The 13,987-nt window shown below is 37.4% G+C and overlaps 1 protein-coding gene across 3 annotated transcripts in view; it reads right to left on the reverse strand.

The window, feature by feature from the left end:
* Positions 1-829: 829 nt before the first annotated feature.
* Positions 830-13,987, reverse strand: part of FBXO25 (F-box protein 25) — a 103,349-nt gene continuing 90,191 nt past the window's right edge. For 2 of the 3 annotated variants that reach the window (XM_020972995.2, XM_020972992.2), the window contains 3 exons: positions 12,110-12,253; positions 2,981-3,007; positions 830-1,846 (listed from right to left, as the gene is read on the reverse strand). In XM_020972995.2, coding sequence (XP_020828654.1) covers positions 1,757-1,846; positions 2,981-3,007; positions 12,110-12,253 — 261 coding nt within the window. In that variant the 3' untranslated portion in view covers positions 830-1,756. The remainder of the gene's footprint in view (positions 1,847-2,980; positions 3,008-12,109; positions 12,254-13,987) is intronic. The other variant, XM_020972994.2, reaches the window with a different exon arrangement.

Here is a 13,987-nt window from a genome sequence, read left to right on the forward strand (position 1 = left end):
CACACACATATACATACACACACAGAAACATACACATATATGTATGCATGCATATGTATAGTAGCTAGGTGGTATGGTAGAAAGAGTGCCGGGCCTGGAGTCAGAAAGATTCATCCTCCTGAATTCAAATCTGGCCACAGAAACTTACTAGCTGTGTGACCTTGGGCAAGTCAGTTAATGCTGTCTGCCTCAATTTCATCTGTAAAATGAGCTGGAGAAAGAAATGGCAGGCTACTCTAGTATCTTTGTCAAGAAAATCCAAAATAGGGTCATGAAGAGTCAGATATGACTGAAATGACTTAACAACAACAACATATGCACATAGTAAGTGCTTAATAAATTATTTTTCTTTCGTTAATGTGGCACCAGAGGCAATTCTGGATAGTAATAATACCTAGTATTTATATAGAATTTTAATGTTCACAAATCACATTTATGAAAATCTTATTTTATTCTAACAACAACCCTGGGAGGTAGGTGCTATTCTTACCCTTTTTATGATGAAGAAACTGAGGTAGAGGTTGTGACTTGCCCAGGCTCACACAGCTATTAAGTGTTTGAGGCTGGATTTGAATTCAAGTCTTCCTGATTTCTGATAAGTGATCTATCCACTCTGTCACCTAGGAGAAAAAGGTATGAGATGTCTTCTGAAGTAGTGAGTTCCCTCCATTCCTGAAGATATTAATGGCTGGCTCACTATGTGTTGGAGAAATTGCAAAGAAGTATTCACATATCAGGCAGAGAGTCAAGTAAGTTGGATCTCTAAGATCAGAGTCTATGATTTTAATTTTTTTTCATTAAAGTTTAAAAGAATGACAAAAAAGAAACCAACAGATAATCATGATTTATTACATTTGTCTACAAAATTACTTTGAAAACAAGCAATATTTTAGAATATGTTTTGGGCTGTACGTGACTAAATTTCTGGACAAATGCTTAACTCCTGAATTTCTTCAGCATTGGATTTATTTCTGTATTTCTGCTTAGGATACAAAAAAAAAGTTGCTACAAAAAAGTCGGTGCTTTTGTAAATAAGTGCTTTAGCAAGTAAGAGGTCTTTCCAGTAGCTTGGGCCATTCGCTGCCCTGAAGACAAGACAGTCAAAGGTTATAATTTTCCTTAGCCTAGACATCATTTTGCACAAATGTTATCCCATTTAACAAATACAAATCAAAACAATATGGCTACTGTTTCCCTAGATTAGTTGCACATCAATAATAACTGGTTTGGACATATCCAATGCAGTTACTAAAATACAGTTTAAGAAAAATAAATATTCTGCATAATGTATATACAGAAGGGTCAGTTTGATCCTTTGCCACAAAACAGGAAAACCTTAACTGAAAATTTGCATGTACTTGGCCATTAGTGTTTATTAGTAAATGGCTTGACTCTCAAAGTCCAAAAGATTTTAGCTGAATTATATTTATAAATGTGCAAAATTTAATGTGTACAAAACTTTTTTAAAAAGGAACTAATACATGTTGTGTGAGTCCCTCTTCCCTTAATCACCCCATCTCATTAGTCAAATAATAAATATTACAATTTGCAAAAGTACGTATATTTTTACCTCACATTCTCTTTAGATCATGTACTTCGAAAATGATTTAATATTCATTCCAGCAAACCCAGGCTTCATGGGATGCCCCACCCCCACCCAATCCCTTTTTACCACACACATTTACCATTAGATCTTGCAAATAAAGCATACCACACATCATTTTAAAAACAAAGAGGCAAAGTGCAAGGCCTGCATTTAAAATTTGAAGAGATCAATGAAGTGCTGGGGTGACACTGGCATGAAGCAGCTGTCAGGATTGTTAGCTGTACAGGGGTGTCCTGAATCCTGTAGAGGGCGAGAGGACAGGAGACGGACATTACATAGACAGGCTGGCAAAAATAGGAGTAATATCCCAAAGTGCAGAGTTCTTTCTTTAAAGCTCAATTATTTGCTGAAATGTACAAGGATATTTGACACTATTTTGAGGGTGTGTTTATGAAAGTTTGATTTTTTTATTAGCAGCATTGTTCAGGCAATTACAGCAATGACAGTTTCCAGTTGAGGGATTTCCTCTGGGAATTACTATTTAAGTCAGTCAAGAATAATAAACATACTTCACCTTTAGAGAGTGTCCCCAAGAAAAGGATCATATTCTTAAGGTTAAAATGATAAGAGTATCAACAAAAAGATTTCATTTTTATGCCTAAGAATATTCTCTTCTATTAAAACCCTAGAGCTGTCTGCAGCCCTAGCTGAGGTGATCTGATTTCCTCCCATTCTTACTTCCTTCTTCCTTTTACTCCAGCACTGATCCCCATTCCTGTCTCTCTTATTCCAAATGCACTACTTGATTAATTCTCACTTTCAGATTTTTCTTCTGTTTGCTAAGAATACAAGTTTACTTTTTTAGGGGCATGGGAAAGCACTTTACAATGATGTTTGCCATAGGCACTATACTAGGTGCTTCAATATGGAAGTCAATACAAGAAAGGCCTAATGCCTTAGTTAGGTTCCTGGAAGAAAGAGGTTATACAACTCTGGTACTGCTAAGGGTGGGAGTTAGAGTAGCTTAGTTGGGCAGTAATAACTCACACAGAGTAAAATGGGCAACATGCATGACATAGGAAATCTAGAACTGCTACTGATGGCTTCTAATATAAGTGGTATCTGTTTCACATAATAAGAAAAATGATACAAAAAAAGTCTTAAAATCTTTATAAGAATGTCTGAATGCTAGGAGACAGATAGTAAAGCATAGGGAGAAATAAAGAATACACAGGACACATGCAATTCTTTCATATTTTCAAAATAATAAGTCATTCACATAAACATGCAATACAAAATATGAAAAACTCTTGAGTTAGGACTGACCAGTACAGACTGTAACAGAACAAGTCACAAGTGACACAAGATGCAACATTACTTCTAGTTTTGTTTATTCCAGACGGACACAGTGTATGTGGTAAAACATGAAAGTACCTTAAATAATAAAGCAAGATGGTAGTCCTTGAAGATCATGAAGAAAGAAGCAGGAGGGAATGCAGTAAAGTAAAAAAGGAAAAGTTAAGTTTGGGAAGGGGTCAGACAGAATTTAAGTATTTAGGTTTGGGACACATTATTTGTAAAAAGAAAGTTCAATTTCACCACAAAAAAAACCTACTCTCTCTCTTTCATCCAAAACTGCCAAACTAAAGAAATGAAATCCTGGCATACAGAACCTTAGTTTAAAAAAAAGTATGCACAAGACAACAAGAAGTATCTCAAAAATTCATTGACTCGAAGAAATCATCATGGACAGTGAAAAAAGCATGCTCTTCCTTTCAGAGCTCTCAAAGGGATAAATTATCAATGTAGCAGTTACATAAAGTAAACTCCAAAAAATATCCCTAGAAAAGGACACAGGGAAATACCAATATTTCTACTTTATATACCTCAAATCACAATAATGTTTTGGGAAACATTTTGCTATGTTACTTAGACATGCTTTAGCAAGAAGTAGTCAATCTTTAAAATATAAGATCAGCATTTGTTTCTTTCATGCATTGAACCCTATAGTGTACATATATAACACGTGTTGTATATCCTAGAATAATACACATTTGAGATATTTCAATAAACACAACAGGACATTTTCAGATTTGCCTACCATATTCTTACTTCTAATGATTTATTTTTAAGAATATAAATTATTGAGTGCATGTATGTAACTTTTCTTTTTATCTACAAGTCAAAAGTATTGGGAAGGAAACTGGTAAGTAATTTGGCCCTGAAAGATAATCCATGCAATTATAAAAAGCAAGCTATTTCCCTAGCTTCAATTGAAAAAAAAATGTTCTGACCATTACTAATTTCACTGAATTATTTTTAACAATTTTTATTCCCTAGGTAACCATGAGTCAAAAATCAAAACAAGAGAAGTCATACACCCACTTAACCAGATACATAAAACAGGAGGTAGTTGGGCTCAGTTACTTATTTTTAAAAATACCTCCTCCAGATTGAACCCTCCTCTTGTGACTTTCCCCCCACCCCCACCCCAACCCTACCCCAACCCCAGTGGAGCCAAAAGATCCAACAGAGTGCCTACATCTGAAAATGTATACAATATTCTGTCCCGGGAACCCTATGCCTGGGCAGAGGTACTTTTAATCTAGCATACATCTTCTCTAATAAACAGGTTAAAATGAATTAGGGGGAAAGGGGTGGGGCAGAGCTTAAAACCTCACATCTGATGGTCCTAAGTTCTTCAAATCTTGAGTGCAGGACGACTGTACTTTATGCTATTATAAAGAAATTGTTCCTGCCTAAAATGGTTGCAGATAAGATGAAATTTATAAAATTAAATCACTAATTTATGCAGCAGAGAAGTTCAGCTTGGCCAACAGCGAGCTTTTAGCTGGTTCAAGTTACAGCATGACTACAGCAAAGACAATGTATTTTCCTCTTGTTTATCATTCATTAGAGAAGGGTGGTAGATCGTCACTATCTTCCAGTCAACTCAATTGTTTAAGGAAGGGAAGCAGTGAGGGATGACCTGTAAACCACTTGCATAGTTATGTAACCACTCAGTCCTCCTCCTGTACTGAGCCCCTTCTCACTAGAAGTGCAGTGTAGGAGGGCTTTAGACTATGACCATGTTATTACTGACCAAATAGATATATCATACCTTATGTCTGTTTCTATAAGGATGCAATAACGTGGTACAATGGAAAGTACTGGATTTGCAGCCAAAGGATTTAGGTTAAAATCCCAGCTTTGTCACTTAATACCTATGTAACTTAAGGTAACTTAACCACTTTGGCCTCAGTTTCCTTGTCAGAAAACTAAGGGGATTGGACGAGATGGCCTCAGAGGTCCCTTTCAGTTCCAAAAATATTATCTAGTAGTGTAAAAATAAAAAATTTTAGAAAGTGAACCATATGCAGTGGATAGAGCACCGGCCCTGAGGTCAGGAGGACCTAAGTTCATATGCGGCCTCAGACCAAACACTTGACACTTAGTAGCTGTGTGACCCTGGGCAAGTCACTTAACCCCAACTGCCTAAAAAAACAAACAAAAAATAGAGAAAGTAAAGCATATTTTTAAAAGTGACATGGGAAATTTCTATTTGAAGCAACTAAAAAAACCTGGTAAAACAAAACCTAAGTCTTCTGTAAAATAAGTCTCCATACCCCAGATTACCTTTTGTAAATCTGGATTTTTCAATATCCTATTTGCTTGAAGAAAAATATATCTGTCACAATGTATTCAAAATACTTGAATTGTGTTCTTATAGCTATATATCTTTTCTAGGCTAGATTATTTTAATGCCTCACCATTTCTCCTCATTAATCATTTTGGAATTTGTCCAATTACTTTAAGTTTTTAAGACTTTCCAGTACTGCTCAAAAAAGGAACAAAAAGCCAAGTAAACAATGCAAAGTTGTGGGTCATTATAGTTATGACATGATTAGTATCTTTCCCTTATTTCTGTTCTGATGAAACTTTGAACTGAAGAACATTTGGTCATCAGGAATTTTTTCCCAATTTGCTATAATACATAGGTGAAAGCGCCTTTTTAACTGATAAAAAGATTTGTTTTTTATCCAACTGCTGACTTCCCCCAAACCCAGTGTAAACTGGGCTTCTGAGACAACTGACCTTTTGGCAGGCAGTGAATGAGGGATCCAAAGCCTCACTGTGAATCCTGGGACTTGTATTCAGGAAGAGATAGATTTCTCTTCCTGATCTTGGAGAGACTAGGCTACTGTAAGCTTTGAGCTGAAGGCAGACTGTTCTACTGCACTAGGAGTTTTGAACAGATTTAGTACTGGCAGTGGGGGCAGTGGTATCCTTTTACCAACAATGGCAATTGGCTTCTGATGCTACCTTCCTCATGGGGGTAGCTCTAAGGAGACTTTCCTTAAGTTTTGGGAGGTTGTTGATTTCCTCTCATTGAATGTTTTCATGCAGAGACTGAATGACCCCTTCTCCACTAACTGCCTCATTCCTTAACTCATATACTTTATCCCTATAAATTCTGAGACCACAAGGACCCTCTCCCAGAGTTCACCTCTAGTTTTACTAAGATCTGGATGAGTATAATGTTACTTACTGACATTCAAAAATGAAATTCAGATAACCATCACGGGTATTGGTACTCAAAAGACCAAGCTGAAATATTCAAAAGAATCTAGCTCTGCAAGCTCTCTGCATTGACCCATCTCAGATATCTGAATTTTGCAATGGATCTGCAGATAGTAGGTTGAAAAGAGAAAATTGGGCCTGAGAAAGAGTGAGCAGGTTACAAAACCCTGACCTAGCAATGGCAGCACCTGGGAATGGCACCATGAAAAGCATCCTTCAAAGGCAAGGAGGAAGATGGGGACTTTGGGGAGAAAATACAAGGCTCCACAGTGGGAGAGAGCCTAGGGACACTATCTTGTGTTAGGGGAAACTGGAGACCTTGGCTCCAGTGGGCACAAACCCGAGAACACCAAGAAGCTGATTCTGAGGAGGCAACCCTTAGGGGTGTGGAACAAGCCAGAGCTGGGCAAGAGTTCACTTGAACAGCAGTCATTGTTGGATATGGGGTGTGAAGAAGGAACATCATCTGGTATCTTCCCATCTTAACTGATTGTTTTTGCTAACAAAGTGCTGAGCACAGTTGTTTCTTTCTGCTAAAGGAGCAGAAGAGCTGTCAGAACCAAATTTAAGATCCTTGGGTCAAAGACCTGATTATCTTTAGAGATAGATGCCATAGATGAGTAAGTATTTGACTCTGAGTCAGGAAGCTCTAAGTTCACATCCCATCTTAGACACTTCCTAGCTGTGTGACCCTGGCCAAGCAAGTCAGAGATCATTAAAAAGTTAATTCAGCCTCAGTTTTTTCACATATAAAATGAGGATAATATTAGTATTTGCTGCACAGGAATGGTATGAAGATTAAATAAGATATGTACAATGCTTTTTCTTCAATCTTAAAGTTCTATAAAAATGCTAGATACTATTATTTTATTATTATCTCACTCTAATTACAGCTTTGGTAGGTAGAGCAGAGATATAGTAGGAATAAAAATCCATTTTGAAAGGCTTATTGTGCTTCGCCACTGCCATTTATCATATGCAGTCTGTATGACTAATATATCTGTATGCCCATGATATGAAAGGCAACATGGTACAGTGAAAAGAACACTGGCTTTGAAGTCAGAGAATCTGGCTTTTTACTCTATGTGTGATCTTGGGTAAGTCACTTAACTTCCCCGGGTCTCTGTTCCTCCTTCTGTAAAATGAGGACATAGGTCTAAATGGCCACAAAGGCCCCTTCCAGCTCAAAATCTATCGTCCTACGATCCTATATGGGGAAAGCTGGATTTGAGGACCTTTCACTGAGATTCCTGAATTATAATCTATAGCTGGTAAACCTTCCAATGTAAGAACTGTACATGCAGGCATACTGAATGGATTAACCTTTGAATAAAAAACAGTTTGGGTTCTTCCAGAAAGAAAATGTGGGAGAAGTCTAATATGCTATTTCCCCCCCCAGGCGATTTGCTGATATAGGAAAATAAAGACTACTGACTCTAAGCAAAGAGATTCTAGGTGGTACAATTGACAGTGCTGGCCCTTGAGTTAGGAAGACTCATCTTCCTGAGTTCAAATCTGGCCTCAGACACTTCCTAGTTGTGTAATCCTAGGCAAGTCAGTTGACTCTGTTTGCTTCAGTTTCCTCGTGTGTAAAATGAGTCAGAGAAGAAAATGGCAAATCACTCCAGTGTCTTTGACTACAAAACCCCAGATGGGGTCACGAAAAGTCAGACACAGCTGAAATGACTGAATAACAAAAGTGAGCTGATTATTCTTGGGACTTGTTCCTTTATAAAGAAGCTACTGTAGGGGCAGCTAGGTGGCCCAGGGGATAGAGCACCGAACTGGGGGTCAGGAGGACCTGAGTTCAAATCTGGCCTCAGACACTTGACTCTTACTAGCTGTATGACCCTGGGCAAGTCACTTAACCCTATTGCCTAGCCCCCCCCCCAAAAGAAGCTATTGCTTCAATAGCTGCAATTACTAAAAAGGATTATCTATGCAGAAGTATGCTCTATATCCCCCTGAACAAGATAATAAAAAAGTATCTTAGTATTAAAAATACATATTTACTTCATTTTAGGCTTGCTTTAGAATTTGTACAAATTCTTTGATAATGTCATGTCCTGGAAGGGCTGACTTCACGGAATCTAATTTATATGGGATCTTATTTGGGAAGGGTGGAATTCACCTCAACAATGAAAATCACAACCCATACATTCTGCCCCAACTTTTGGGACTCTTGTCCATGTCCCCTCATAATTTATCTACAGAAAGTCTGTCTATCATGCTGGTGTCCTTCCCCTGATACTTAGGGTACTAGTAGGGAATTATGGCTATCTACTTGTCACCCTGCCCTTGACACATGGCCAACCATCTTTTCTTCCCATTATTCAAATCACTGGTGACATTTTTTGCTCCTATTCTTTGAAGTCTGCATGTTGCCGGCAGCTGACAGTAAGCATCTGCCTCTTCAATGCCCTCTGTGTGTTATATTCATTTTTGAAAAGTTCTTCAGAGACTTGTATTTCATGTCTCACTGTCATATAGCAAGTAACACTGGTAGAATGTTGGTATTAAAAAGATGAGCCTTTGTTTCCATGGGAACCTTGGAATTGTTTAAAAAGCTTTGCAATATCTGTAAGGCAATCAGTACTTTCTTTTCCTCCTATTCAACTTCAGGCTCAACTCATTGGCCATCTGTCCAATTGTCTGTTACTGTCTGTTTAAGATATATATTCAGCTGCTGGTCAAGTTCTATAGGAAATAATTTATCTTTTCTGTAAATCCAGTTCTTTATATTTTCAATTTGCTTAAAAAACTATCCATATTTTTAGAATGCCATATGGTTTTTACAAAGCATTTTCCTCACAATAACCTCCATGAGGTAGGTGGTGCAAATGATTATAGGACTTCTTTTTAACCAGTGGCCTCCTTGGGGAATATAGTCTAGTAGTGGAATCCTTGGGTCAGAGAGTAGACATTTTAGATATTTTATCTGTATAATTACAAACTGCTTTCCAAGATGGTTATATTAATTCATAATTCCACCAACCACTGCATCAGTGTGCCAATCTTTCATCATCCCTTCCAACACAGAGTATTTCCATCTTTGCCAATTTATGCCATGTACTTCCTTTTGTTGTCTGATGAAAGGCCATGTATTTTCAATGTGACTTAAGTCTTTTTATATAAACAAAATATGTTGTAGAGCCTTAGATATGTGGCTTTAGAGATTATGTAGCCCAATCCCCTTATTTTATAGATGAGTTATTTGAGACTCAGAGAGGGGAAGGGACTTGTCTACAGTTACATAGCTAGTAGTTTGCAGAAGTGTGACTAAAACTTGGGTCTTTTCTGCCACTAAATCAGATTTTCATTTTCTTTCTTCCCAGAATATGTTATAGAAAACTTATATTAAAGATCATATTCACAAGTATACTGAAACTAAAAGAAAAAACTTCCCATCTCGGAAAACTAAGAGAAAATATTCCCCACATCTGTACATCTTTTAAAACTATTCATTAATTTAAAAAAAAAGACTATTTTCAATGCTGATCTTAGTATCTTGGCTATTATAATCTTGTGTGCTCTTTTTTCCCCTCTTTTGGAAGCAAAATAGTCATTGGGAAAGGAAGCTAGGAAAAAAAAATCCTATTTTAAGTTACATATGCAAAGGCTAGTAATTCTATAGGATGCTTTTTATCAGGCAGACTTAGGTTTAAGTCCCACCTCTGACAGACTTCCTGTGTTTCCGGTGCTGAGTTCCCCTTAACCTCTCAGTGCCTCAGCTAGCTCTCTGAGACTTTAAGTTGTAGAGGAGATGCACTGATTAGCACTGGTGGAGGGAGTTTCTTTACCAGGAGTTCCCTATACCAATGAAATCACAAGTCTGGTAAAAACAAAGCTGCTGCTGATGAGATTTAAGAAGTACTGGACATTATTTCATTATCCACTGTAGCTACCAATGGATCAAAAAAAATTATAGCTGTACAGCCATGATAATTATAATCTGAAATTAAAAATCTACTTTGAAAACTCACTTAAATTATCTCTTCTGACAACTTCTCATTACAAACCACCTTGGAGCAAATGAAAGAGAAATTTCCAGATAACAAAAGGAAAGCAAATCCAATCTGTCACCTATCAAAGACATTCAGAAATTGCAGAAATAAGATTTGCTCCTAGCTGAAAGGCAGTTGTGAAGCAGACAAATACAAGGTTAAAGACAGGAACAGAGCAGCAGAGGTCAGCTTCACTCTTTGCATCCGTAGGAGAGGTGATGCTGTTCCCAGAAAGGAGGGAGGAACTGAGGAGAGCCAGGGTCAGCATGGTGAACCCACAAGGGGTTCACAGTTCCTCCAACTTGGGTCTTCCCCTCTACAGACTCATTGTTTTGTTTGGAGTGAAGTCCTTGAATACTAGATACATCCAGATTCAAATTCAAGCACTAAAAATGCATTTCAAAGAGCCAATAATGATCATCTGTTGCTATGCTATTGATCAGAACAGAAAGAAATAATATGTAGAAACATTACTGAATAAATAGCATACTTTTTTTCTGCACTTTTTTTTTCTGGATAGCAAACAGCAAAAGAAATAATGAAAAAATGAGGAAGAATGATTTCAATACCTACTCTTTTGATATTTTCTCAGAGATGGCAGGAGTCATTAAAAAAAAAAGTGACCTTAAATCATCTTTTCAAGAGTTAGGCTTCTTGTTAACCCTCAGTCATACAAATATATAACCAAATACTCTTGTGTTTATGACTGTAAAATCAATATAGCTAAGATTTCTTTCATAACAGACCTGTTATTTTCTAAATTTAAGATTTTTTAAAACTATATTGTTTATGAAACTAATTCAAGTTAAGGGAAAGAAAAAAGTTATAAGAACTAGAAAAATGCATTGTTACTGTGGGTGATTATTTAAAACTAATAACCCAATGACATGAAAGGCCTGATTATCTGCCGTACAGGACTGATACCCAGCTCAGATCTCAGCTTGCGTAAGTCAAAAAGCTCTTCGTGCTGCACTCTCATAGTCATCCTTTTGAACCCTGGCATTTTCCAGGGCTAGACATGGATCCCTGGGCCTAGGCTCAGCACAAAAACATTAAGAGCTGAGCAGTGAAATTCTAGAGCTCTTTGTGTGTAATGGCTGTTGGCTCAAGATGACAATTCCAGACTAGAGTTGGGTGAGGCACCTGTTCTAACCAGACTGCTAGGACGGAAGGGGAAAGGAAACTTCACTTGCACAGTTCTGCAGGGTATGCAGTCCTAGCCTGACGCAGCACTGGAAAAGCAGTTAAACAACAAAACTCTTTAAATACATATTACAAGTAGTCTACTTATGTGAAAAAAAAGCTGTCTAATTTAACTCATTTTCATTTGATTTCAATTGGATTTTAATATCCAAATACATTTTAATAATGATTACACAGAAGCACAGAATCTTAGAGGTGGATGCCCTTACTGGTCACCTAGCACCAGACTGTGCTGGTGAATGTTTAATAACTTGTGGAAAGTATACATGACATACTTCTAAATTTAATCTGAATTATTAATATTCTCTCCACTACTTTCTCAAGATTAGACAATCAACAAAATAACAAATTCAGCCCTGATTTTGTAGCATTTGTTGCTTTCTGAGAAGTGCTCACACTAAAAATTTAACAATCAGTTTGTTAGCATGTATGAGCTGGCTCTAGCTCCTCCCTATCAGCTAGTATATCCTCCCACTCCATTCCAGAATCGTCTCTACAGTGTCCCTGACACCCCTACTTCAAACACTTCTAGTGGTGGGCATCTCACTGTGTAAAAAGGCAGCTAGGTCATTTAATTTTTCGAGGTAGTTGTAATTGCTATGAAGTTAGAACTATCAATCGTACTTTATACACACACACACACACACACACACACACACACACACACACACACACACACATACATACACACATATATTAGAATAGTTAACAATTTGTTTGAATTTCTAATTTTAAATTCTAACACCTCGAATCCCAGTATATTTTAAAAACTTACCTTCCAAAAAAGAATGCTGCAGTGCCTGCAAAAATGCAAAGTGTCTCCATATTGCTCCTTGATGGGATAACATTTCTGGAGTGCAAAGTACATCAGCTTCCATTCAATGTGACCTTTTTCAGAGAGTATCAAATGTCTACAGAACTAGAAGGAAAAGCAAATTTTTAGAATCAGAAGATAATTTTCAAATTATAGCATTAAGAATAATTATTTCTTTTTTTAAAACCACATAAAATGTAAATGAAAGTAATTGCTGTAAAAAACTGAATTCATTTCGATAAAATATTAACTCTTAGATTAGGACCCTTTGCATACTTAAGAATTCATAATTTTCAAGTTTTGAGGAGAGTAATCTATAGCCTCAATTATCTATATGATTCTTATTTCTTCTCCCCTTAAAAGAAACATTCATTCATACTTTTTAAAAAAATTCCAGTGTTAGCTGTTGATCTCTTCAAAGTGCTACAATTAAGGTAGCATTGTTAAAACAAACTGGTAATAGATTCTCTAGCTCTAGAGGAATAAAATTCTTAAAACAAAAACCCAGACTGGTCATTGTGAATGGATGCTCACAGTTCTCCGGTGTCTTGATTCAAAGTTACTTATTTTTTTCCCCAGTGACGGAAAATGGCATTTGGAAATGTATTTGCTGCATCAGTTTGATAAACCACATTTTCCCACAAAATCTGAGTTATAGAAGACCTGAGTGTGGCCTATAATTGGTATTATTTTTCACTGTATAACTATATGGATATTTCCTTTCAAGACAATCTAATTTTAAGGGTCTGGCCTATATTTAGACTAAAATGGTCAAGTTTGTTTTACCTTTTCTTTTTATTAGACTTTACACCTTTTCTTATGATGTAGCAACACTGGCCTTAAATGCTATTCTCACAGAAGAGTCCCATTTCTTCACTCCATTTTTTCTCATTAACTATTGCCCATGACTTAAATACTCTCCCTCCTTACCTCTGCCTCCTGGCTTTCTTCAAGACTCAACTGAAATGTCACCTTCTTCAGGAGGACTTTCCCCATCCCCTATCCTGTCAAGATATTAGGAAGACACCCTGTTTTCCAGAGCTAAGGCCCAGCAAGCAAGCCATGCCCTGAGCTTAGTATAACAATAATCCTTTGCGCTCACCCTGTGGATGATCTCAGTCCCAGCAAAATCCCAGAATTGTTTCACACCAGCATCAGGTGGTCTCTGAGTTTGGACAAGCACCTGTAGTACCCATGTTCTGGTCATGAAGTCCTGCCATGAATCAAACTTGTCACATTGTTGCTGTTACCCCTCACTATCAGGTCTGCAGCTCCCAGCACAGCCATTGGTAAAAGTATTGAGATAGTGAGGCTGGTCACCAGACTGTATTGCCCTCCCTCACTTAAATCCAGTTCACTCGCAAGTCATGGCATCACCTTCCTGACATCATGGTCCTCTTCTAGAACAAAAGACAAACAACAAGGAGATCTATCCACACTGCCTTGGGCCTCACCTCCCCCCACCCCAAGGGTGGGGCTCTAGCACATGTGTCCTTGCTTGTAAGCCATTTCCCTCACTCTGAAATTAAACTTCTGTTTAATTCCTGACTCTTCCATCTCCAGCCTGCTTCGTTGGGCTCTGGCCACCCACAAGTAAGAGGCCAGTTCTGGTCAGGCTGACAAACCTTAATGGTTCTCCTCTGAGGTTATTCCCTCCTTGGACCCCATTTACTCTAAATTTGTCTTCTATATACACGTGATTTGTGTATTGCTTTCCTCATCAGAATGTGAGCAGACACCCTTTTTTTTCCCTTTCTTTGTATCCTCAATGCTTAGCTTAGTATTTGGCACACAGTATAATTGCCTAATAAATTATTTCTGACTGGCTGCCTTTTCTTT

Source organism: Phascolarctos cinereus, unplaced genomic scaffold, assembly GCF_003287225.1.
Source record: "Phascolarctos cinereus isolate Bilbo 61053 unplaced genomic scaffold, phaCin_HiC Scaffold_2;HRSCAF=192, whole genome shotgun sequence".
NCBI classification, from domain to species: domain Eukaryota; kingdom Metazoa; phylum Chordata; class Mammalia; order Diprotodontia; family Phascolarctidae; genus Phascolarctos; species Phascolarctos cinereus.